Consider the following 22231-nt stretch of genomic DNA (forward strand, 5'->3'; position numbering starts at 1 on the left):
TGAGGACTTTAAGGAAAAAAAAACTACTGTCTGGCACTTCCTTCTGCTTCCCTCCACTCCCGAAAGATGTCCTGTAACAAGGGTATTACTCATAGATGAGCCGATACTTTCAGTACAGTGTTAATGACTGAAGCTGTGAATATAAATTTATTTCCATTGTGCATTTAAGAGGTTGGAACAAGCCACCAGTATGGAGAGGTCATATGTACCAGTAGAAACAAAATCCCAGGCAGGGTTAATCTCTCTTCCCTTCCTCCAAGTCATTTAGACTCATTTTCCAATTGATCGATTGAAATAAAGTTGTCTTATCCCAAGACTGGCGTCTAGAATAGGTCTGCTGAATCATGGTCTTTAAGTGTCTTTAGTAACTCAAGATTTCCTTTACTCATTTCGACTTTGCTCCCTCCCAACATCCTCTGCCCTCGGGGAAGGACCACGGTACAGCCTGACACTCCAAGCAGCCTTCAAAAACAAGCCTTGCATCTACAGAGCAAGTAGTGCAGGTGCCAAGAAAGCCGTGGAGAAATGGAAGCTGAGCCATTAGAAATCACCTCCCATTCCTGCAGTTCACAAGGTCCTCAAGATTAGTTTGAGTTCTCATCTCTTCCACCCCCCTTGCAATTTCCTCTTGGGGGGTCTTTTGTTCAACATCAGCAACTGCAAATGCTACAGTAGCTGGAACTGCAATAAGGTCAGGATGACTATGCTTTCCCAAACTCTACACAAATTGCACATTTTGTGTTAGCTGCTTTTATATTTTTTCCCTTCTAGTAGCAATGGCTATCCAAGAAAGCAGAGTCTAGAGATGCTGGAACAGTGATGAGGGTTATCGAGAAGCCCAGTTCTGCGCTCGATGCTCTCCTGGGGGAGCCTGAGCATCGCTTTTACATTTACCTCTGTTCATGCAACACATGAATCCAACAAGAAAACGTTCCCTCTCAAAGTTACTGCCTCAGAGCGGGTGGTGGAGAGACTGTTGTGCAAGAACAGGTACATAGCTCATCTGCTTCCCTGCGGCTGCAGGAATTGTTTTCCTTTGGCTGTAAAATCCCAGCCTGTGCTCTGCTTCCCTCCTTTTACTTCAGGACACCATTTTTGGGGGCACTTTTTTAAAAAAATGCAGTTTAAAAAGCCACAGAAAAAAATCAACCTCACCTCAACAGCACATTCTGCTCAAGGCAGATTAAAACCTAAACCCCCATGTCCATTTAGCTGTGCTGCCTGCCCTGGTACTGTGCCCCACCACACAGATTGCCTGGTCAGTGTGTCTGTCTTTCCTTCTTATTTTTTTCATGCTCGGTTTGCCTGGCAGGTAATTCTCTTTTTATATCACAAGAATTAGTTGTTAGCCTATAAAGAGGAGCTTGTCAGCTGGCTCCTGTTCTCTGATCTCTGCAGGAACAGGTAGCTTGCATGGGGGGGGAATAAATATTTTAAATACCACTTGTCATCAGATGAAGTGCTCTTTCTTTCTGAGCAATACGGGAATGGCAGGAGATTACGGTAATGGCAAGGATACTGCCTGCTACATCAGCCATCAGCAGAGCAGTAAAGTTACTGCTGCTCCTTGACAGTGTGGAGCTGAGCACTGCAACTGGGGGGAGATCCCTTGAGGGATGCTGGAGCCAAGCCCCTCACAAGCGTTGGGATACAGGGAATCAGTGCAACCGTGAGCCCTCAAAATATTGGTGGGGAAATAAAGGGAGAAAAGCGGTGGATTTTCAGGCACTGAGTCCCAACCCTGCACGAAGAGAGGAGTCTGCTGCGTTGTGCTGTGGATCTCCTTCCCAGATGCTCAGAGGAGCTGTGCTGCCTTCTAGAGACTGAAGAGGTGAGTGTGGGTTGGGGCAGGCACAGGAGTCTGGGGTCTGCTCTTCCCCCAACCATCCCTCTCCGCAAGCTGAGTATTATCTGGTCAGGTTTGAGCATGAATCTGTCGGTCCTTTCTGCTGCATCTCCTTGACTTACTGGGAAGTTTTGCTTCATGTGCTTAAAAAAAATCAAGTCTGATAATTTCTTAATTTTCTAGCCCACCATCAGCCCTATAGCAACCACAGTTATAATTGTTAGAGATGCTCGATGCTACAGTCGCTTTTCATAGATGTGCTTAGTAAAATCTGTCCTTTTCTTCAACTTGTTCCCTCTCACGGGAAAGAAACAAGAAGATCCCATTCCGTTTCACTGCACGGAAGGAGAATTCCCACAGTGCAACACCTTTTTGTCTCCCCTCCCCCATCCTCCCTGCTTGTGAACTGGGAATTTCAGGGGGTCAGAGTTCTAAATGCCTTTGCCTGCCAGAAAATTCAGGTTTGAGCTTCAGCTCTGTGGCAGTTGTTGCTGCTCAGTGTTTGCACACAGTTGCGATCCCAGGAACTTCTCTGAAAGACCTAAATATTGGGACGCTTACAGAGCCTTACCTTACCTCAGCTTTAACAGGGGTAGCCTTAGCGGTGGTTTTTCACACGTCTGATCAGTATTTTGGATGCAAATACTATACCCACACCTAGGGGCTGTGGGAGGCTTTTCAGCCCACACTCGGAGCGTTCCCCTTCGTGCCCCCCGTGCCCCAGTCCCCAGGCTCACCCTCACTTTTCCATCTGATGTACCTTTTCTCCATATTTAGTCAGCTAAAGCTGAGCTTGGCTTCCAGATACTCTGAAATGTTGTGTCACTCAGTAGGAAACTTGTTCCCTGCAACATCTTCTGCTTGGCAGGAATTGCTTTTCCCTATAGATTTCTAAAACGGGCAGTTTAGCTGGGCTAATGAGCATTTCAGTGGGTAAAGGAGTCACTTAATAAAGAAATCTTCAACTCAATTCTGGACTTCTAAACCTGCTTCTCAGTCTGTAGACCTGAATTGTGTCCCACAGGTTTCTCTCTCTCCTAGAACTGGTCTCTGCAGGTGAACTGCTAATTAGAATTGATTGCTATCCCTTAGAGGGGAACGGACCGCTGCTGGGGACGTGGTGAGAAAATTCAGGCACCAAAATCCACGCTGGTCTCTTAGCTGTTGTTAAACAATACTGGGCTGAAAAAGGTTGATTCCACTGGCTGAAACCAGCCTGAGGAAGGCTCCCTAAAATAGCCTCCCACTCTATTCTTATATGGGAACCGTAGCAGTAAGTGAGCGTTGCTTCTGGGAATCATATTGTTTGTGTCTTTGTCTCCTTCAGGGCGCTGATGATCTGCAAAAAGCACAAGAGCATGCATCCCTGATACAGCAAACTTCACTCTCCCCTTCAGAGCAAGCCAGAAGCTGATGTAAATGAACCTTATTTTGCAGTCCAGGACCTCAAGTGACAACTGCTCCACAGCACGGACAAGCTTTGATGGACACTTCAGACCCTGAAGATGGGCAGTGGCAGGTATCTCAAACGACATTGCTGAGCAGGAAGAGCAGCAGCCATCTCCACCTAATCAGGTTTCCAAGCCAGAAGGTAATTAAAAGCATCAGTGATTTCCCTCTTGGGTCACTCTTAAATTTGAGGCCCTCTGGAATATTCATGTTACTTAAATATTGAATCTTCCCAAAGAGACAGAAATGATTTCAACCCGCAGTTCCAATATTTCTCATCACATAATCCTGGAAAGCAGGATAAATAGCCTCAGTTTTGTGTAGCCTCACTTCTGCACCCCAAGAAAAATGCAAAAGGAGCTAAATTTGACTTGGAAATGGTGGCTATTGACTGTGCTATCATGGTAAAAGCCTAGGCAGCAAGGCAGTTTTTCTAACATGCTTCTGGATCCTTCTCATTGTCCCTGGTGCTGCACTTCTAAGACGTTCTTAAAAACTCTTTTCCCCGGCAAAGCCAGGCTAATGTTGCCTGTGGGACCTTCCAAGAACTGATCTCATCACTCTTTCTACCTGAACAGGGGGTGAAGTACAACGGCCTCGCATGAATATTACCAGACACTCACCATGGCATTCCTCCCTGGAAACTCCTCCGACTGCTCCAACTGCACCCACTCTGTGGGGCCCGTGAACATTTCAAAGGCCATTCTACTAGGCGTTATACTAGGAGGGCTGATTGTTTTTGGGGTTTTGGGTAATATTCTGGTTATCCTCTCTGTAGCCTGCCACAGGCATCTTCAGAGTGTTACCCACTACTATATAATTAACCTGGCCGTAGCTGACCTCCTCTTGACTTCCACTGTCCTGCCCTTCTCAGCTACTATGGAGATTTTGGGCTACTGGGTCTTTGGGAGAATCTTCTGCAACATCTGGGCAGCTGTTGACGTCCTTTGCTGCACTGCTTCCATTATGAGCCTCTGTATCATCTCGATAGACCGATACATCGGGGTGAGCTACCCGCTGAGATACCCAAGTATAGTGACAGAGAAGAGGGGCCTCCTGGCGCTGCTGTGCGTTTGGGCACTGTCTCTGGTGATATCCATCGGACCTCTTTTTGGCTGGAAGGAACCAGCCCCAGAAGACGAGACCATCTGCCAAATCACCGAGGAGCCTGGCTACGTGTTGTTCTCTGCTCTCGGCTCCTTCTACCTCCCCCTGACTATTATCTTGGTGATGTATTGCCGAGTGTACGTCGTGGCCAAAAGGGAAAACAAAGGTCTGACTTCTGGTCTGAAGACAGAGAGATCCCGTTCTGAAGCAGTGACCCTACGGATCCATCGCAAAAATGCTCCCGAGGCCAGCAGATCGGCATCCAACCCCAAGAGCAAGCATCATTTCTCCGTGCGGCTCCTCAAGTTCTCCAGGGAAAAGAAAGCTGCCAAGACCCTGGGAATAGTTGTGGGATGCTTCGTTCTCTGCTGGCTTCCGTTTTTTGTAGTGATGCCTCTCGGTAAGTAAAGCAAAACCCTCTACCTTTTACAGCAGCTTCCCCACAGGGAGGGCTGTGTTTGCGCCCGTGTAGGATAATGCCCATCAGAAAAGCTCTGAGGGAATAATTTTCTATTGCAAAGCTGTCAAAATCAAAATATTCACCATTACAAAGCAGTGAACCTAAAAAATGAGAGTCTATAATGAAACAAAACATCGCCGGTGATGAGACACAAAATTATGAAAGTATCAGAAAGGATTTAGCCCTTTTTTTTGGTTTTCCCATATAGAAAATACTCTTTCAGAACTAGGACTTATTTCTGACCAGCTCTGCTCTAAGAACAATAAGATGTGTTGTTTATGTCTGTTGGCAGCCAGTTCTTCAGGTGGTATAAATATGTAAAAGGTCAAGATAAAAACATGTAAAAGGTCAAGACAGATAGAAATATGGAAAAGGTGAAAATAAAAATATGGAAAAGGTCAAGATGATAAAAACGTATTCAAGGTCCAAGTAGGCATTCACAGACCTGGGGCTAGACCCTCCTGGAGCGCTCAGCACCTAAATACTTCCCACTATAAGGAAAAAAAAAAAATCAGCTTCCTATCAGGAAACTCACACTATGATGTGCCATACTCCAAATGAAAAGGATGTATTTTTTAATTTACCGTATGAGCAGTCAGAAGACAGCAGTGAGGACCCTTCAAACTAATTTTATACTTCTCTGGCTTGCATCTATTGTGGAAACCCACTGAGCCCACTGGCCAAACACTGGCTTCAACCATCACGCTGAATATGAATATTTATTCACCAGTTGTAATTCTGAAGGGGAGGAAAGTCAGGGATTTGTTCTGCTTTGCTATCACTGAAATATAAAGAAGTAATTAGAATTTTAATTAAACCTTGCTCAGACACCTTTGATGCAATTTTAGGATTTAAAAGCAGAATACTAATTTCATACCTATATCTGAGCGTGACGTATGCGGCACATCACGCTGAAGTTTGCTCTGCAGAAGCTGTACTGTTTGGTTTTGAAACATGGAACTTTAAATCTGTGATTTGCTCATTTCAGTAGCTTTTCTTACGGAAAGGGCTTCTGCTGTGCAGGAAAAGCAAAGTGAGGTTGCATGGAAGTTTTAGCTAGTAACAGAACAATGTGTGCAATGAAGAAAAATTAAAAACAGCCTTACCTAAGCATGGGAATATAAATTTGGGGATTTTATTTAAAAAAAAAAAAAAACAACTTATAAAAAGCTCTTCTTTTTTCAATTAAGCTCTACTGGATTTACCAAGATGACCAGATGGCTTCACAAAATCCTGTTGCTAATGTTGTCATGTGAAAACCCCCAAAACACACAATCGTCTCTTGTCGGTCAGTGCTAGGAAGTGCTGGAGTAAGGGATGTGTAGATGTTTCGTAAGGAGGAGCCCTGAAAGGCCTGGCTCGTGTTGGCCAGGATGTCAGCACGTTGGAATGCTGGTTGCCAAGATGTCTGAAACATACCCAAAAAGGGTTTGCAAGAACGCACTAAACACACTTTTCATCTGCAAACGTGGTTGCCCACACAGAGCTGCTGTTAATTAATTTGCTTTGGATTTAAGACATTTTCTGGACTCAAGAGTGGCTTTGCATCTTCCTTTGATCCCTTATAAGGGAGCTTTCTTGAGGTTCGTTTCCCTATCTTTGTGGGGTTACTAGGTTATTTTTAAAGCATATAATAAGTACTTCAAAACCTATTTGCAACTTTTATTTAGAGACAAAAAGCTATTAAACAGACAAGTGGCACAAAAAAGTATTGAGAAAAGAAAATACCAAGGAAACACAGGCTGTTCCACCCTGACCCAGAGATGCCTGCATATGGCACTCTACACCACGCAAACCACTTTCCTACAGGTAGTAACCCCGTTCAGATCTGTTCCCTGCCGACAGGGGAAGGTAGGCATAGAGAGGCAAAGTGATCCGGCTAGGATCACACACTGTGTGATCTAGGATCACACACCGGATTGGCGGCAGAGGTCAGTTTTCAGGTGTGCAGAACACCCCGTTGCTGGAACCATTGGCAGCCGTGGAGTTCAGTGCACAGCTGGCTGGGCAACGGGAAATTTGTTGTGCAGAAAAGCAGCTCTGCAGCTTCGTGGCCATGGGACAGACCTATAAATGGCCCCATGAGACATTCTTAAATTACGCAACACAAACCACTTCAGACAACTGGCAGGTGCTTATCACTCTTATGCAGAAGTTCCCAAAACATAAGTTTATTTTACTGTGGTCTACATCATCTTCAAGATCCTCACATCTATTAACATCAACTCTACCAGCCCAGAACCGCTCTAAAACAAGAAACACCAGGCATGCTTAAGTGTATAATGAATGGGGGTAGAAACGTTTGAGGTGTATGGCAAGAGTGACAGAAGGATATCTCGAGGGGTTAAAGGCATGAGAGCCATATCGGCAGATCTGCCAAAACTAACTGGGAGAAACAATTTGAGTATCCCTGCCATAAGACAATATCTTAATTAAAATTGGTGTGTAAGGGTGCCAGTTGCAATTTTTAATGTCTTTCTTACCTTCTTGGATGCTTCATTGCAGACAAAGGGTCTGTGCAAAGGCTTTCAGTCCAGTCCTCCAATACACCTTCTTCTCACTTGGCCTTGATGTTGATGGAGTAAGCCAAGGAACAATTATCCTGTTGCATGAAAATAAATGAGGTTAAGACTTGTTTTTTTCTCTGCATGCTGGAGCATAAGCCCACCCTTCACAAAACTTCTGTAACATAAAGGTGTCAAAACAGCTGATGTCCCCTGGAAGAAGTAAGGTTTTCATTTCTGCATGCCCTTTCTCTCCCTCTTTAAGCCGAACAGTGGATCTGTCCCTAGTCTCACAGTTTTCCTGTAAGAACTTCTTTGAACCTAACACGTCTCCACAAATTGTTTTAAAAACTATTGTCCCAACTAGATCTGCTGTCTTTGTATTCCCCTAATTAAATCTCAGCTCCTCTCCAGACATGTAGCTTTCCCAGTGCAACGAGAGGCCCTTTTCCATGGTAGTTTAGGGAACACTTTAGGCTGACCAAAATGCAGGGTAAGAGCCAGCGACAGCACCTAAGCAGGAGTTTATTTAAGAGCCAGCAAGAACTGTGAGGACCTTTGCCTATGCCCACCAGCCTCTGTGTGACATTTGCTCTTAGCCAGCTCAAGCGCTGTCTCTGCTCCACAGCAGAAGTCTGACGGTATGAAATGTTCTTTTATTCTGCAGACCTTCCTTCAACTCGCTAGTACCCCAAAAAGCTGCAAAACCCTTGCTGAAACACGTTTACTAGGCAACTCCTTCACAAATGCCTCTGCAAGGAGCAATCGTGCCCAACGCCATCAGCCTGCAGAGCGAGCCTGGTGTCCGCGCACACCTGCGGCTGCCTGCAATTGCTTTGCAAACAGATTTTCAGCTACGTCCACCAGTCTTGCCTCATTCCACACTAGGCATCTGCTTTTCCATAGAAGTATACAAGGGGTATATTCACGAGAAGGAAATGTTAGTTTCTGGATATACTTGCCTCCTTAAGCACTTGTTTAGTCCAGGTTTGCACCAAGCAGGCTACAAGAGCATCCCACCCCACCCAAGTAATCTATTATTATTCAGCCCTTCAGAGAAGACACCTGAAAAGGATGTTTCCCTGCTCACTTTAGAGCTATTGCTCTCACATATCATCTACACCTGTTGCATCACTTCCTTAGTCTCATTTCTCTTCTGCATCACTCAATCACCATATTCCCAACTGCTAGCCACTTACGAGTGGCTCGAGCATCCCCATGTAACATCCCCTCACATTAATTTACGTGGCAAGAACAGCTATAAAAGCTTTTTAGTGCTGACCTTCACACTTGGTTACTGCACCTTTGGCTCCTTTCTCAAAACTTAAGTACACTAAAGCACTCCAAATAGCTAGGAGCACGAGCCAGGTGGCACGAGCAGGCAATTGTGCCCTATGCGCTCCTTTACATGAACAAGAATACACTGCTTTACTGAAGGGAATTAAGGCCTATGATCTAACTAGGAGGACTAGCAGGTGAAAGAGCTGCATTTTTGTTTTCTACATTAGCCAGAACCTTCTTATCACCAAGGGTGGGTTTTGTTCCCCCGAGTGAGCTATAAAGTGAAATCCTGCTTCTCCTCCCAAAGTTCTTTAAGGTCTCAGGGCGAAAAAAAACCCCAACCTCCTTTAAAATCTCAAGGCAAAAAACCCCACCCAATCTTTAAAATCTCAGGGCAAAAAAAACCCCAAAAAACCCAACTTAATTAAAATCTCAGGGAAAAAAACCCCAACTTTAAAATCTCAGGAGAAAAAAAAAAGCCCACACCTTCTTTAAAAATCTCAGGGGAAAAAGAAAAACCAACCTTCTTTAAAAGCTCAGGGGAAAAAGAAAAACCAACCTTCTTTAAAAGCTCAGGGGAAAACAAAATTCTTTGGGATTTTGGGGCAAAAAAAATACTTTGTTACAATCTTGGGGCAAAAAAACCCCTGCACTAAAATAAGCAACATTGCTTTTCCAATTGGAACAACCATATTCTCTGAGGGACCAGCAAAGAGGGGCTACACAAAGCTGAACTAGAAACCCAAGTACAGGGTCCTGGGAGGACTTGAACAGGGCTGCTCCAGGAGGGAGGGCAGCCCAGGAACAGGGGGGGACAACAGGAGATGCAGGACCTGTGTGTGTCCCCCCAAAAAACACACCCTCACGCTACCTGAGCTGCAGCAGGTAGAGCAGGCACCTGGACCAGGTTGTGCTGACATTCCAGTAATCACCAGACACTAAACAACAAAACACAGCAAGGAAAGAACAAGCCTGAGCTTGTCTACATCCCTCAAAGAGGACACAGAAAAAAAGCCTGAGCTTATATGCAGCTCCTGAGCCCCTGGGCAGAGGGTTTGTGGGTACCAGCCACAGATGAGGCTCATCTGGACAATTAAGGCTTGTTGGGCGCTGGCCCTCTGCAACAACCATTTGCCACACGGCATGTTTCTTTCATTTCTGGTGTGTTGTTTTCCTCTTCCAGTTGCTAGAAAGGGCTATAGGCAGGTGGACAGATATAGTAAGAAATACTCCAGGCTAGAAGAGTTCAGAGATTCGGTGCAAGCCCCAGGTGATGGCACCAGTTTTCAAGGTGACGTTGGGGGTGAGGTTACAACTGACAGAGCAGACCTCTCCTGTAACTGGGAGGCACGGGTTGCTCTGGGAATTTTTCAGGTTTCGCCTTAGAAACATAGGTGACAGTGCTTACAGGTCATTTTGAGGTGAAACATGCACAGAACTGATGGAGAAAAGAAAAAAGGTTTGGGGATTACAAAAATGGTCCCAAGTTTGATGGATGGTTCATCTCAACAAACCCTCAGAAGCAAACAAACCCACAGAGCTTTGCCCATTGTCCACTTTCTGTGGCAAGCTAGCTTAAATCTGGTTGTAGATGTTGCTTTCAAAAGCAGAAAAAAAGAAAAAAGGAAAAGTCTGAGCCAGGACATCACAGGGAAAAAAATTCAGATTACTAAATTGGGCGAGAGAGAGGAAGGCTTTTAGCATTTGACAGTCGCTCTCATGATGGAGAGAGCAGAAAAGAGGATACACTGGAAGGGATTTATATTTGTAGTAGAGCAGCAAACCAGTCTTGTGAACTGACACAAACACTGTCATGGGAATCCTCTAATCCTGTCTATGTGTCCGGCTGCAGCTAGTTTCTAATTACTATTTAGTGGTAGTTGTTTGACTAGAGTCAAAATGAATGACTCTCTACTTTCACTAGAGGTAAACCAGAAAAATGCCTTTTTCTGTCTCTGCCATGGATGCAATGTGTCAGGAGGTCACGGGGGAAGGAGTAGGAACATGCACCAACACGTAGAGGTTGGTGGATTTATCCCTCTGTTCCCCAGTGAGGTTTGCAGTTGCTGTCTGTATCATCACTTGCGATATCTTTTAATAAGGTGGCTGATGTACCTATAGCACCTTGGGCTCCAGAGGCACGAGTTCATACCCAGTCCAGTCAGCCGTAAATGGGAAACTTATCCTGGGAAGGCAGAGCTGGCCAGACATGACAGAAACATCAGACACAGGAATTCATTTACCTCGGTCACGACTGACCTGTCCCCCTCCGCGTTGCAATGCCAGGACAACACAAAGCTCCCGCTTTGCCTGTTAAGGTGAAGCTCCCCCAGGACCTGGCTCATTTTTGGTACCGGTGAAACACCTATCAGATACAGCCTTATGGCCTCTTGGCCTTTTCACGATCGTCTGAGCCTTGATTCAATGTGTTCTGCTGACAGAACACGCTCAGAGCAGCTCCCACAGCTTCTGGACAAGGCACCCTGCGTCCTGCCCACGCGCTGTCAAAGTAACCGGCTTCGGACCATGTTCCTTTGTCATCGTGAGCCAGAACATGACAGAGGCAGGTCAGGGAAGAAAAGCTAGGGTGTCTGCTTCACCCCGTCTTATCACAGCAGGAGTTCAAATAACTGCTACTGTCTTGAAGTTCATACCCTGCAATTCACGCCTTTCCCTTCCTGCTGCCTCCTGCAGACAGCGGCGTTTTAATGAGCAAAAATTGGGAACAGCGTCTCAGAGTAACACAGGCTCCAACTGGTGTGAGATTCTGAAAGCAGGTTAAATACAGGGTTTAGCGTCTTTTGGGGGGGCACAGAAAGGCAGTGCTTGTGATTCATCCGTCCCCCGTAGCTTAAGCAGCGGTGTAATGGGAGCAGCCACGGTGTGAGCGGCAGCAGGGCGCTGGGAGCCCTCAGCTGCGCGTTAACCAGGTGCTGAACAAACCGCCGCTTTCTGCAGAATTGAGACAATTTTGATGATATCGAAGCGATGCGTAGTGTTGTCTTATCCCGTGAAGGCAGGGTTAAAGAGAAGGTGTTTACATGATGGAAGGGTAAAGGAGTCTGTTGATGAGGAAAGTACGGAAGAGAAAGCAAAAGTTTCCTGGGAAGCTGTGCAGAATAGCACCAGCCTTGCAGGGAATCGCTGTCCTGGCATTCCCCCATGCAGAAGGGAAATAGCTTCACTCCTTTTAATGAATCACCTCTTTTCTCCTTTAGAACTGGATGGATGGTCTAGTAAATATAAGTGATATTAGTAAATATAAGCACAGGATCCTCCTGTCCCTGCTACCCCTTTACTTGGAGGGCAGAGAATAAGGCAAGCAGCCTGCACCCTGCCTTCGACATTGTCACGGCTGGGATGTCCAGGTATTCAGAGAAACAAGGATCTGAATCCCCCTTCTTTTCGTTGTTGAGCTGATAATAATACAATGTAATAAAATAAAATGAATAAAACCTCTGACAACATAACCCTCAACAAAGTTTTCACTTCTGAAAATGCTGAACTCCGGCCGTGAAGGAAATATTCAGAGCTAGATTCCCCACATCAGCATTTCACTACGTTCTCACAGTGACAAAGAGAAAAAAAAAAAAGAAATAAAAGGAAAAAAAGACCAAAACTGAATAAAGCCTCAGCTCATTCTCTGGAGCGCAGGTCAGGGAGAAGAAGGATGTCTGCACTCCTTGAGTCAGGGAGCACGTGTGTGTGTGTTAAGCCATTGAATGGGGAGAAAATAAGCCATGAAGATAAATAGCCAAGGTATTTCCTTGGCAAATTTGGGGTTGGGGGGGGGGGGGGGGTGGGGTGTTGGGGTTTTTGTGTTAATCGCAAGGGGTATTTTCCATAAACTCAGCTAGACTGAAGCCAAAGGCAAAGATCTTGCTGACATCCCCGTGGCCAACATTTCTCCACCGTTACCGAGTCCCGAAACGTTGTGTCCCACTGACTCATAGCCCAGCAAAGCAGCGGAAGGGATTGGCGATATTAATAGCCTTTTACACTGAAAACAAGAGAAAGAAAGTAGAGGCAGTTGTGCTACATTTCGTGACTCACTTCTATGGCTCTCCTGCCCGCACAACCTGTCAGGGGTTTGTCCTTGTCTCCAAGACGTTCCTGCTTTACGTTCCTGCTTTGTGTAGTCACCGCTTGCAAGTCCCTGGAGTAAATGAGCCAAGAATGTAACTTTTCACTCGCTCTCAAATGTCGTGATGCAATTTAGGATTTAGTGACTGAAAGGCGGTATGAGTGATGCTCCCACCCCGCCCAGCAAATGTCAGGATTTATCTTCATTTTGGGTACGTGAGGGAGAGATGCTCAGCTTTTGCTGAAGATCACTCCTGTATTGCTAACCCCAAGGATTCCAAAATCATGACCGTCAACTGCAGAGTGACGAACTCGTGAGCCAGGCTGAGACAGACACATCTTTTCAAACTATTCCCCGAACCACCCGCGTGAGATTTTTTTCTAATTTTTAAAGGAAAGCTAAGATTTTGTTTTAAGTGCCTGACTCTGAGAGCGAGGGCTTCGGGACAGATATCAAATATCTTAAAAATGTGAGCAACAAGATCCAGAATCATTCCACTGCAGTAACAGCATGGGAGCTGGAATTTCAATGACAACGAAACTGATTTGTAAAACAATGTGATTATTTCAGTTTACAAGGGTAACAAAACCTCAGTTTACCTTCCCATGGTTTTTTATCAGCTTTCTAAATCTGCAGCTGCCCACAGTGAATCTGGAAATAGTTGCTTGCTGAGACGTTTGCTCTTTGCCAGAAATATCATCCATCCTAAGTGGTTACAATACGAAACAGAGCATAAACTAGGACTGAAAAAACCCAAATCACCAGAGCACCGTCCCCAGAGTGACCCACTCCTGTTGCCTGTCCTTTCCACCTCCCACCTGTGTCCAGGCACCTGCACCCTCCTCCTCCTCGCTTCAAGCAGCAAACTCAGGCCCTTGTGAAGAAAAACAAACTCTCACTCGGGGATATCTAGGCACAAAGTCACCCTCATTTCCCCCCTGGAATCCTGAAAACTGCAATATTCCAGGCCCTGGGACAGGCACAGCTGTAAATGTGATGCCAGCTTTTACCCTCCCTCTTGTCTGTGAACCGCTGGTCTGCATTTGTTGCGTTAATTAGATTGTACAGAACCCAGAAGCATTTCCTCCTGGTCAAGGATTCTCTGATCCCCTTTTTTTTTTCATTCCCACAGAAAATACTTCCCATAAGGGAGCAGCAGGGTGAGACGTGCTGGGACAGCATATACGTACCAGCGCAGCTGTCGCATGGCTGCGGCAATACATGTGTATATATCTATATATTTTCCAGAGGGTGGTTTGTGTTTTGACCCGAAATGCAGTATAGAATGCCATTCTTATGGAATAAAGTTCAGTGCTAACATTGAGCTTGGGAACGCAGGCTGTAAGGCATTTATCCATGTTTGCGGAGCAGATTGTCTCGTGAGAGTTCGAGGGTGCCCCTGGTACAGAGTTCATCTGTGTGGGGACATCACTGCTCCTCTGTGCTTCATCCCTGCATCCTTCAGGAAATTGCTTTGGAATAGCTGCTGCCCTCTAGCTTGACCCCTTTAGGGCAGATCCCAGGACCTGAGTTTTAAGCTTTGCCTCCCTGTAAACCAAACCACTGTCCCTGTTCCCAGGTTGCTGTGAGCACAGAGGCGTATTTCCTACACGTCAGAGGCGAGAGATGCCAGGATTTTTGTTTGACTCCTGCACACAGTTAAGAACGGGTACTTCTCCTGATGCCCTCAGCCACTTTAAGCCCTGGTAACATGATGCTAACAAACACTTTGGTTTTCTGCTCACAAGGCATCACAGGCACTGCTGGTGTCTTCTGAGCGGAGCCTGCAGCTGCTGACATCTAGGTACTGCAGGCAGCTACTCACTGCAAGCTCTGAATGCACGGGCATGATGCTCTGCAGGTTGTTGCTGCTCCCTCGTCGCATATGGGTGCAGCCCCAGCATCACCCATGCACCCCCGTGGTCACTGCCTGCCTGCCTTCTCCTCTGCTCCGACTCAAGCATCGCATTGGTGCCATCCAAAATAAAAGGGGGGGGAAAAGCAGCAAAGCTAAACTGAGCTGTGAGATCTAGCAGCAGAGATGGGTTTTAACCCACCGAGGCTCTATGGGTCACAAAAATGGATGGGATCTTACTCCCACGGTGCTGAGAGAGACGATGCAGAGTAAACAACACAAGCTTCTGTAGTCTGGCAGCTTCTAAATCCCTCTGCTGTCCATCAGTGAAACAGCGCACAACATCAGTACCGGGTTTTAAACAACCTATAATCAAGCAGCTCTGTAACTTCTGACAAGTGACAAAGTCAAATTACATCTTTGTGACTGAATTGGCGCTTACTCACCGGGAGGTAGATGGAAAACTTCTCGCTCAGATCTGAAGAAACTTTGAGATGACAAACAGGGAAATAAATGGTGGAAGGAAGGGAATGCAATCCTGACATTTTCAGGGGTGAATGATGAAATACTTACTGGCAAAGGATCTCAGGAGGCTAGGGGCACACTTCATTTTATTTAATTTTCATATCACAAGCAATTGAATTGTGCTACTGGCACTTGAGAGTCCTCAACCTTTTGAAAACAAAGCAGGAATTCAAGCATCATTTAGTTAATCCACAATCCAAAGGCATTCAGAGATCTGTTGAGGTTTTCTTTCCTGTTCCTCCAGCACAGACTGCAGGGATGCAAGGTGAAGCCTCTAAACTGTTACCAGTTTTGCCACTATTTACCATTTTATTCCTGCCAGTGTAGCGGGGAAGACACTGAGGCTTGTGAATAGGATGCAGAATCAGTTTTAAGAAAGAAAACTTTTCACTTCTCGACTGCTGCTCGCTCCCCAGCTCTGTTGAGGATCCCTGGATGGCACCACTCCACTCATCTACGATCACACCCAGCTGAGAGCGAGAGAATTGGAAAAGCTTGCTCTGGAGAATTAGGTGCTCTAATAATTCTGTTTTCTCAGCCATGGCTCCTAGTAGGCAAGTGTCCAAGCTGCCGCTAATTGGCAGCCGCCGAGTCGTTAAGGGTTGGATGGGCACGGGCTCTGAGCGGCTCGCCCTGGTCCCACCTGGCTTCTCTGTGCCACCTCGCTACTCCGTGGGAAACAGTCTTCTACTGTACACCTTGAAGAAGAGAGAATTCACCATTCCGGTGTTTCCTCTCATGGTTAATTACAATTATTTTTTAAAAAATAACCCGCAAAGCCTATGTTTTATTGCTACTCTGAACCTATCTGCCTTGGCCTGCCAGGCAGTGCCCATTGCCATGCCTCAGCGCGCAGAACAGAGCCCTTCATCACCGGGCTGAGCAGCACGGTTTGAGAACAACTCCGCTTGCTACCGCATACATCACCCGCTGATATTAATCAGGACAGCAACATCGCTGAATATTAAAGGCCTGGAAGGAAAGAATGCATCCCTAGCATTCTGTGGGGAGCAACACTATTTCCCAAGGACTTGGAGAATACGGTATTTTTTCCCCTTTTGCCAGATCCTCAGGTGGACAACGGGAAAGATCAGGGCAGGTTCCTGTAGGTCCAGGGGTAACCAGGTGTCTGCAGTAGAAGGGCAAGTTGCTTTCCATGGCCCTCTGGAACAGGACATCACACTTCTACAGCGGCACTAAGCAAATGCTGAGATGTCAATAGTTCCTCACGGCAGTCCTGAGGCGTACAGAAGGATTTTGCTCATCAGACAGAGAGAAATGTGGATTTGTCCCCTCCACAACAATCCAGTGGCTCAAGGTTTAGAGCTGCTGACCGTGATTACGTTGCTCTGGAAGTTGAACAAGCCAGCGGTGTGTGTAAGAGGGTCCAAATTATTTCCACGCTGATTTTACATCTAGCTCCGTTACATATTGTGTGACAGATATTGGTAGTCCATTGACTACCAGCTCCAGCCTCAGCCCTACCAACCGTATTTCTCACTATTGACCCATGTTTCATTCACAGGACAACACACAGGGATAATGAAGCCTGGAGACGGAGCTTTATTCGATCCAAACTGATGAAACATCACTGCCTGGCCCAACCAAATGGATGGCAGAGCAAGGGGACGGTCCTACAGCCCAAGTTGTGCCCCCCACGGGACAGGCAGCGTTAAAGACAGCGCGCGATGGGGTGTGCAGACGGCAAATCTGAGCGCTGTTCAAGCTGCTGCGCTCTCTTTTCACTGCATGCTGTTCCAGGGCAACAAGTCTCCACACTGATGAACCAAAAAAGGTTACATTAATAAATTAGCATGCAGATCCCCACCCCAAAAAAAGAGCAGGAGGCAAACTCTGACACTGGCTATTTTCTATTTTTAACCGGCTTTGGCAAGGCACTAGCATTCCATTTAGAGCGAGCCAGAAGTTGCAGCAAACAGGAATTGTTATTGTTTACCCATTTTTACACTCAGCCTCACACAGCCGATTCCCCAAACTGAGATTTGTTTCACCTTTTGTCTTAACACAAAATGGGAAAGCGGTAGATGTGCGGCAATTAAATGAGGAACTAAAGAAAAAATTGAGCATGATTTGGGCATTTAGAAGCCTTTCAGTTTTTTGTTTTTTTCATCTGCCAAAGACCTCAGCCAGAAAGTTCTTTGAGAACGTTGTTTAGTTGTTTTCCACTAAAGGAAAGCAGCATTAATTTGCTGAGAAAAATTCTAGGTCATGGATATGCCTGCTCGCTCACGCTTCGCTGCAAAACAGCATTTGCTTTCTTTAGCACGACATTTTTGGTCTTAAAAACAGGTTGATATTGAAACAGATAGTGCAACCGCTGTACCTAGCTAGCTGGGAGCAACACAGAGGCAATGACGGAGGCGGTGAGGCTCGTGCTTGATGCCCGGGTTGTAACTGGGGTTGGAATCAGAGGTTCAGCTGCTCCAGCACCCGCAGCGAGCTCCTGTGGCATGTTCTGCGTCGCCAGCGGCTGTTCTGCCTCAGCCTGGCTGCTGCTCCACCATACACCAGGTGGCCTGGGTCTTTGGGGACCTCTCCCCAGCCAGAGAGAACTGAAAGGCTTCTCACCCTGCCACATCCACCTCTCCCCTGGCAGCGGGGTGTCCTCTGGGGCCACGAGCCCCAGAGGAGTAGGAGCTGGTGTCACGGCCAGGGGACATCGCTTCGCCTTTCACAGCAGAGACCGTGTTCGGCAGAACGAGCACGTCATTAATCACGCTGCACTGTTTGTGTCTCTGGTCCAGGTAAAATTTTGATACGTTCTCACACAGGCAAAAACACCCTGAGAATTCCTCTCGGGCTTTTGCCACTTGAAAGCCTTTGCTGCACTTGCCGTATCTTTGTTTGACAAAGATGGGAAGAAAAAGATTCCAACCAAAGTTCACCAGCTCCCCGAACGCAATGACACCCTCTGACTGCAATAGCAAATCAGAAAATTAGATTTTCCTAAGTCAGAGGAGGTCCAACACACAGATCGATCCCTGTAAAGCTTAGGAGCTGCTTACAGAGAGTTAAACTGCAGAGGATGACAAACGCATCGATGCCTAAAACTTCCACAGTATTTCTTTCAACAGGCACATGCTTAAGATTTTTCCGGGGGGAAGCAGGAAGACAAGCATTTGTCAGTGCTAAAAGTCCTGTTTAATATAAACTTGATGATAAAGCCCAAAACCAGCCAATTATGTTTTCTGGGAAATCATTTTTCCTCCTGTGCCCAAGCTAATCACTGACATGGGTAGGATAGAACCACTTTTTTGTTTGTTTCTTTGGTTTTTTCTCTGCTTTTAAAGGAGGCAAGGAACAGCCTTTCAACATATGGCAAATATCTTTCTCTTTCGCTGGTTCTAAATTCATTTTGCAAAACTGGTCTTAGAAATGCTGTTATCACTTATTCCCACCCCAGCATCACACGGTTTAGTTTTCTGCTTCATTCACATTCAGACAATATTGGTTTTATTTCTAAGCAAAGAGAAATACCAAAGAAGAGAATTTCAGGATCTTGTTACAACGGCCACTTTCCAGTGCCATTCAAGAAAAGCAACAAATTTTTAAACAATTCTCCATAAACAGCGGTTTGATATCTTAAAGATGTCTCTGTAGTTGTATAATAACACCTCTCCACGGGTAAATCTCTTACGCATTTACTGACATCCCATTCAAATAATTTAAAAGTTTGAAACTTGCTTATCCAAGCAGTAAGGAGATCAAGCTGCAGTTAAACAAAAGCACAAAGGTTTGCCATTAGGAAAAACGTTCCCAAGATTTTAAATCAGCAGATAACTTACAATGAAATCCTACTTCACCATATACCCGCATCTATTTTTTTTAAGTTGTATTAGTAATGCCATTTAATTTTCAATTCACACGGTCACTTGCAGTCAACTGCTGTTGTGCCAAGGCGGTGAGGACTAATGAATGCACAGTTTATGGCTCTGTCACCAATATGCTAACTAAGCTTTGTCAAAAGTTTTCAACTTTTCTGAGTGTTATCCTGCCTTCTATACAATAAAAATCCCCGTAGCACTTTTCTTATTACGAAGCCATCAAAGCTCTTGCTCTTTGAATCATCCCTGGGAGGTAACCTTGCAAGTATCAGTGTATATCTATCATCGAGGGCTGCCCATGAAACAATTTCCAGTGTTCACTGATGCAAAATGGAACCTTTCCTTTAACTTATCTGAATTTTAGATGCATTCTATGAGACAGGAAACTGTGGATAGTTAGATTTCCTAAAAGCTTCAAGGGAAAATGGATACCCAATACTTTATTATTTTTAAATTTTAGCTGGAATGCAAAATGAGGAATCAACTCAGCAATCCTGTTTTTCACTTACTCTGACTTCTGAAATGGTGTGATTTTCTTGCCATTTGAAACCCCTTTTGATGACCTCCTAGATAGGACTGTTAGTTGGTTAACTCATCTTGAATTAGAAATCCCAGAGGAAGCAATTTTCCGCTCTTGATACCAGTCCTCCTGCTTTCCTTTCTGGCTGTACATGGGAATACAACACTTGTATAATAAAGTAGATGTCTTGAATTGATTTCTGATAAAACATCCACGTAGTTGTATGACACCATGTATTCTGAAGACTTGTTCCTGCAGAAGTTGGGCTCTGAGTCGTAAATTTTCAGCGACAGAACAGAATCTTATTTGTTTTTTTCCAGTGTTTAAGTTTCTTTGGTTACCTGCAATTTCTCACTGCCTCTGCCTTAACACTGTGTATTTTCCATTTTAGGTTCTTTCTTTCCTGCAATCAAACCCCCGGACACACTTTTTAAAATAACATTTTGGCTTGGATATTTAAACAGCTGCATCAATCCCATCATCTATCCATGCTCAAGTCAAGAGTTTAAGAAAGCGTTCCAGAACGTCCTGAGAGCACAGTGCCTCCCAAGGAAGCAAGGAACAAAGAAGCAATCCCCAAGTTTCAACCTCAACCATCCCCCTAGCCAAAGCATGGAGAGTGGCAAAGGTGTGGTCCGTATCCCTGTCGGCTCAGGGGAAACCTTCTATAAAATTTCCAAATCAGACGGGGTCTGCGAATGGAAGATCTTCTCCGCTGTGCAAAGCGTGCCTGCAAAAACCGCGGTTGCTAAAGACTGTACTGTGGCCAAAGCAAAAAGTAAAGGTTTCCTCCAGGAATGCTGCTGTGCAGGCACCTCAGGGAACCTCGTCCATGAAAACTGTAAAGTGCCAACCATCAAGATACACACCATCTCCCTCAACGAAAGCGGGGAGGACGTCTAAAGGTCTGGCCGTGCCCAGCAGCGTCGGCTGGCAAACTCGTGGCTCCGCTAATGGGCTGTTGCTCTTTTTTGTGGGGAAGTAGAAGCAGGTGATACAACAGTTGAAAGGATCCAGGTGAAACAAACAGCATTGCGTAAAGCAGGGCCAGACCTTTGGAGGAGCGGTGTCTCCCAGTGCCGGTAGCCTGAACAAAGCCCCTTAAAGACAGCGAATGGCTCCAGCGGGTGGTGAGCCCGACAGTATTCCCAGAGACCGGCCGCTGCAAGTCATTTGCCTGACAATTAAAGGGTTTTTTTTCCACTGTATTCCCCCGTTTCAAAGTTCCTACTGCTCTGATTTAGGTGCAACGGGGGAGAAAGAGCAAACTACAAAGACCCCATGCTGATTCCAGCCCGGATACCTGCAGACAGCCCCACATGTAAAGCCTTTTGTGCTTCTGTGTTCCCCTCCCCCCCTCCCCCCCCCCCCCCCCCCCCCCCCCGAAAAAGCTAAATCTCAATGCGACAGCCGGGAGAGCTGAGGCTGGGAGGCTCAGGTCTTGGGACAGTGTTTACAGATCTCGGCTTATTTTTTGGTAAGGGACCGTGGACGAGAATGTTTTCCTACCACGTCTTGCCTCTTTTGTTCACGTCCAGGTCCTGGCTTGGTGAGGTCCTGGCTGAAGAGAACAGGCAGCTTTTTGGATCTGCATCTTCAGCTGGGCAGGCTCACCGGTCCTCACGGCTGGGCTGCACCGGGTGGGGAACTGGTCCTCTAATGCCACCAAGGCAGCTTGTCCTCCACCCGCCTGGAAAGGCAGTCGCTTCAGCTCAGAGGGCACAGTGAAACCACTCTCTTGGCTCTTGCCCTGCTTGGAGTCGCTCTCAGCTTCCCTTTGTGCTGTGGATTTCAGTAAAGCCCCTCGCCCAGGGAAACCTGACCCAAGTGGCCAGCCAGCCTCAGGGTCCAGCCAGAGCTTTTCTTTTTTGTGCCACCACCCTCCCACATCTCCAATCCACACCAAATGAAAGGTTGCATGCGTCCTAGGTTTGTTTGGAAGGTCTCTGCGCTTTGATGCGAGTCTAATAAAATTCAAAACTAGGTAAGTCATCATCAAATAAGGCTCAAAGGGGTCACTTTCACTCATCCGTTCCTTTTCCTCGTTCTGAGCCCAGCAGGGACCTGCTTAAAGACTCAAGAATTCCTTGCTCAGGTGCTCGCTAGTCAGATCAGTGCCACGGTCACTGGCAAAGCTGCAGACATTTTGCTCTCTCCCTGCCCCGTGTTATGCTACATTCCTCTTCTGACTCCTTCAGTACCAAGTGCTTTCAGCTTTCTGTGAGATCCCGGGTACCCTGGAGTCAGGAACTTTACCCTTGTTCTAAGCAGTGGGAGTTAAGCATGTTAAAAGACTTAAGGACGTGCATCCCCATGAGAAAGGGCCATCCTTGGGGAATTGGGGAGAAAAGCATTTGGAAGCATGTTATATTTTAATACAGCTAATCCGAATAAATAAATAAATGAGCTGTTCAGCATCTGGAAGAAACAGCGGGAGGAATTCTCTGTACAATATTAGAAATAAGCGGCTCTTGACATAACTCCTCCTGTGCCTGCCAAGTAAGAATGCAGCTTCTTGAAACAACACGTAAGCTTGTTGTGTCAGCTCCTGTGCTGAGTATCTGCTGGCCTGAAAAGGGAAAGGGCTTAAGATAAGGTTAGCTTTTACAGGACGAGGCCTTGGGAGGACACCTTAATATTATTGATGAGGAATCATTGTCCACCCATCTCTCATTCAGTATGAAGTCCCCAATGGCAAGAGAATTTCAGTCTTCCGTGTCTTTTCCTTAGATATGAATGAGATTTCTTTCCTCCT

The 22231-nt window shown here is 46.0% G+C and overlaps 1 protein-coding gene across 1 annotated transcript; it reads left to right on the forward strand.

Moving 5' to 3' along the window:
* Positions 1-1619: 1619 nt before the first annotated feature.
* On the forward strand, positions 1620-20768 carry ADRA1A (adrenoceptor alpha 1A). Its single transcript, XM_056363046.1, has 3 exons — positions 1620-1831; positions 3174-4802; positions 19868-20768. The coding sequence occupies exons 2-3, from the start codon at positions 3920-3922 to the stop codon at positions 20377-20379; spliced, it is 1395 nt and encodes a 464-aa protein (XP_056219021.1). The 5' UTR covers positions 1620-1831; positions 3174-3919; the 3' UTR covers positions 20380-20768.
* Positions 20769-22231: the final 1463 nt, after the last annotated feature.

This window comes from Falco biarmicus, chromosome 18, assembly GCF_023638135.1.
Source record: "Falco biarmicus isolate bFalBia1 chromosome 18, bFalBia1.pri, whole genome shotgun sequence".
Lineage (NCBI taxonomy): Eukaryota > Metazoa > Chordata > Aves > Falconiformes > Falconidae > Falco > Falco biarmicus.

Coding starts and splice junctions, on each gene's coding strand:
- ADRA1A (XM_056363046.1), top strand. CDS start 3,920: ATGGCATTCCTCCCTGGAAACTCCTCCGACTGCTCCAACTGCACCCAC. Junction 4,803..19,867: donor TTTTGTAGTGATGCCTCTCG/GTAAGTAAAGCA, acceptor TTTCCATTTTAG/GTTCTTTCTTTCCTGCAATC.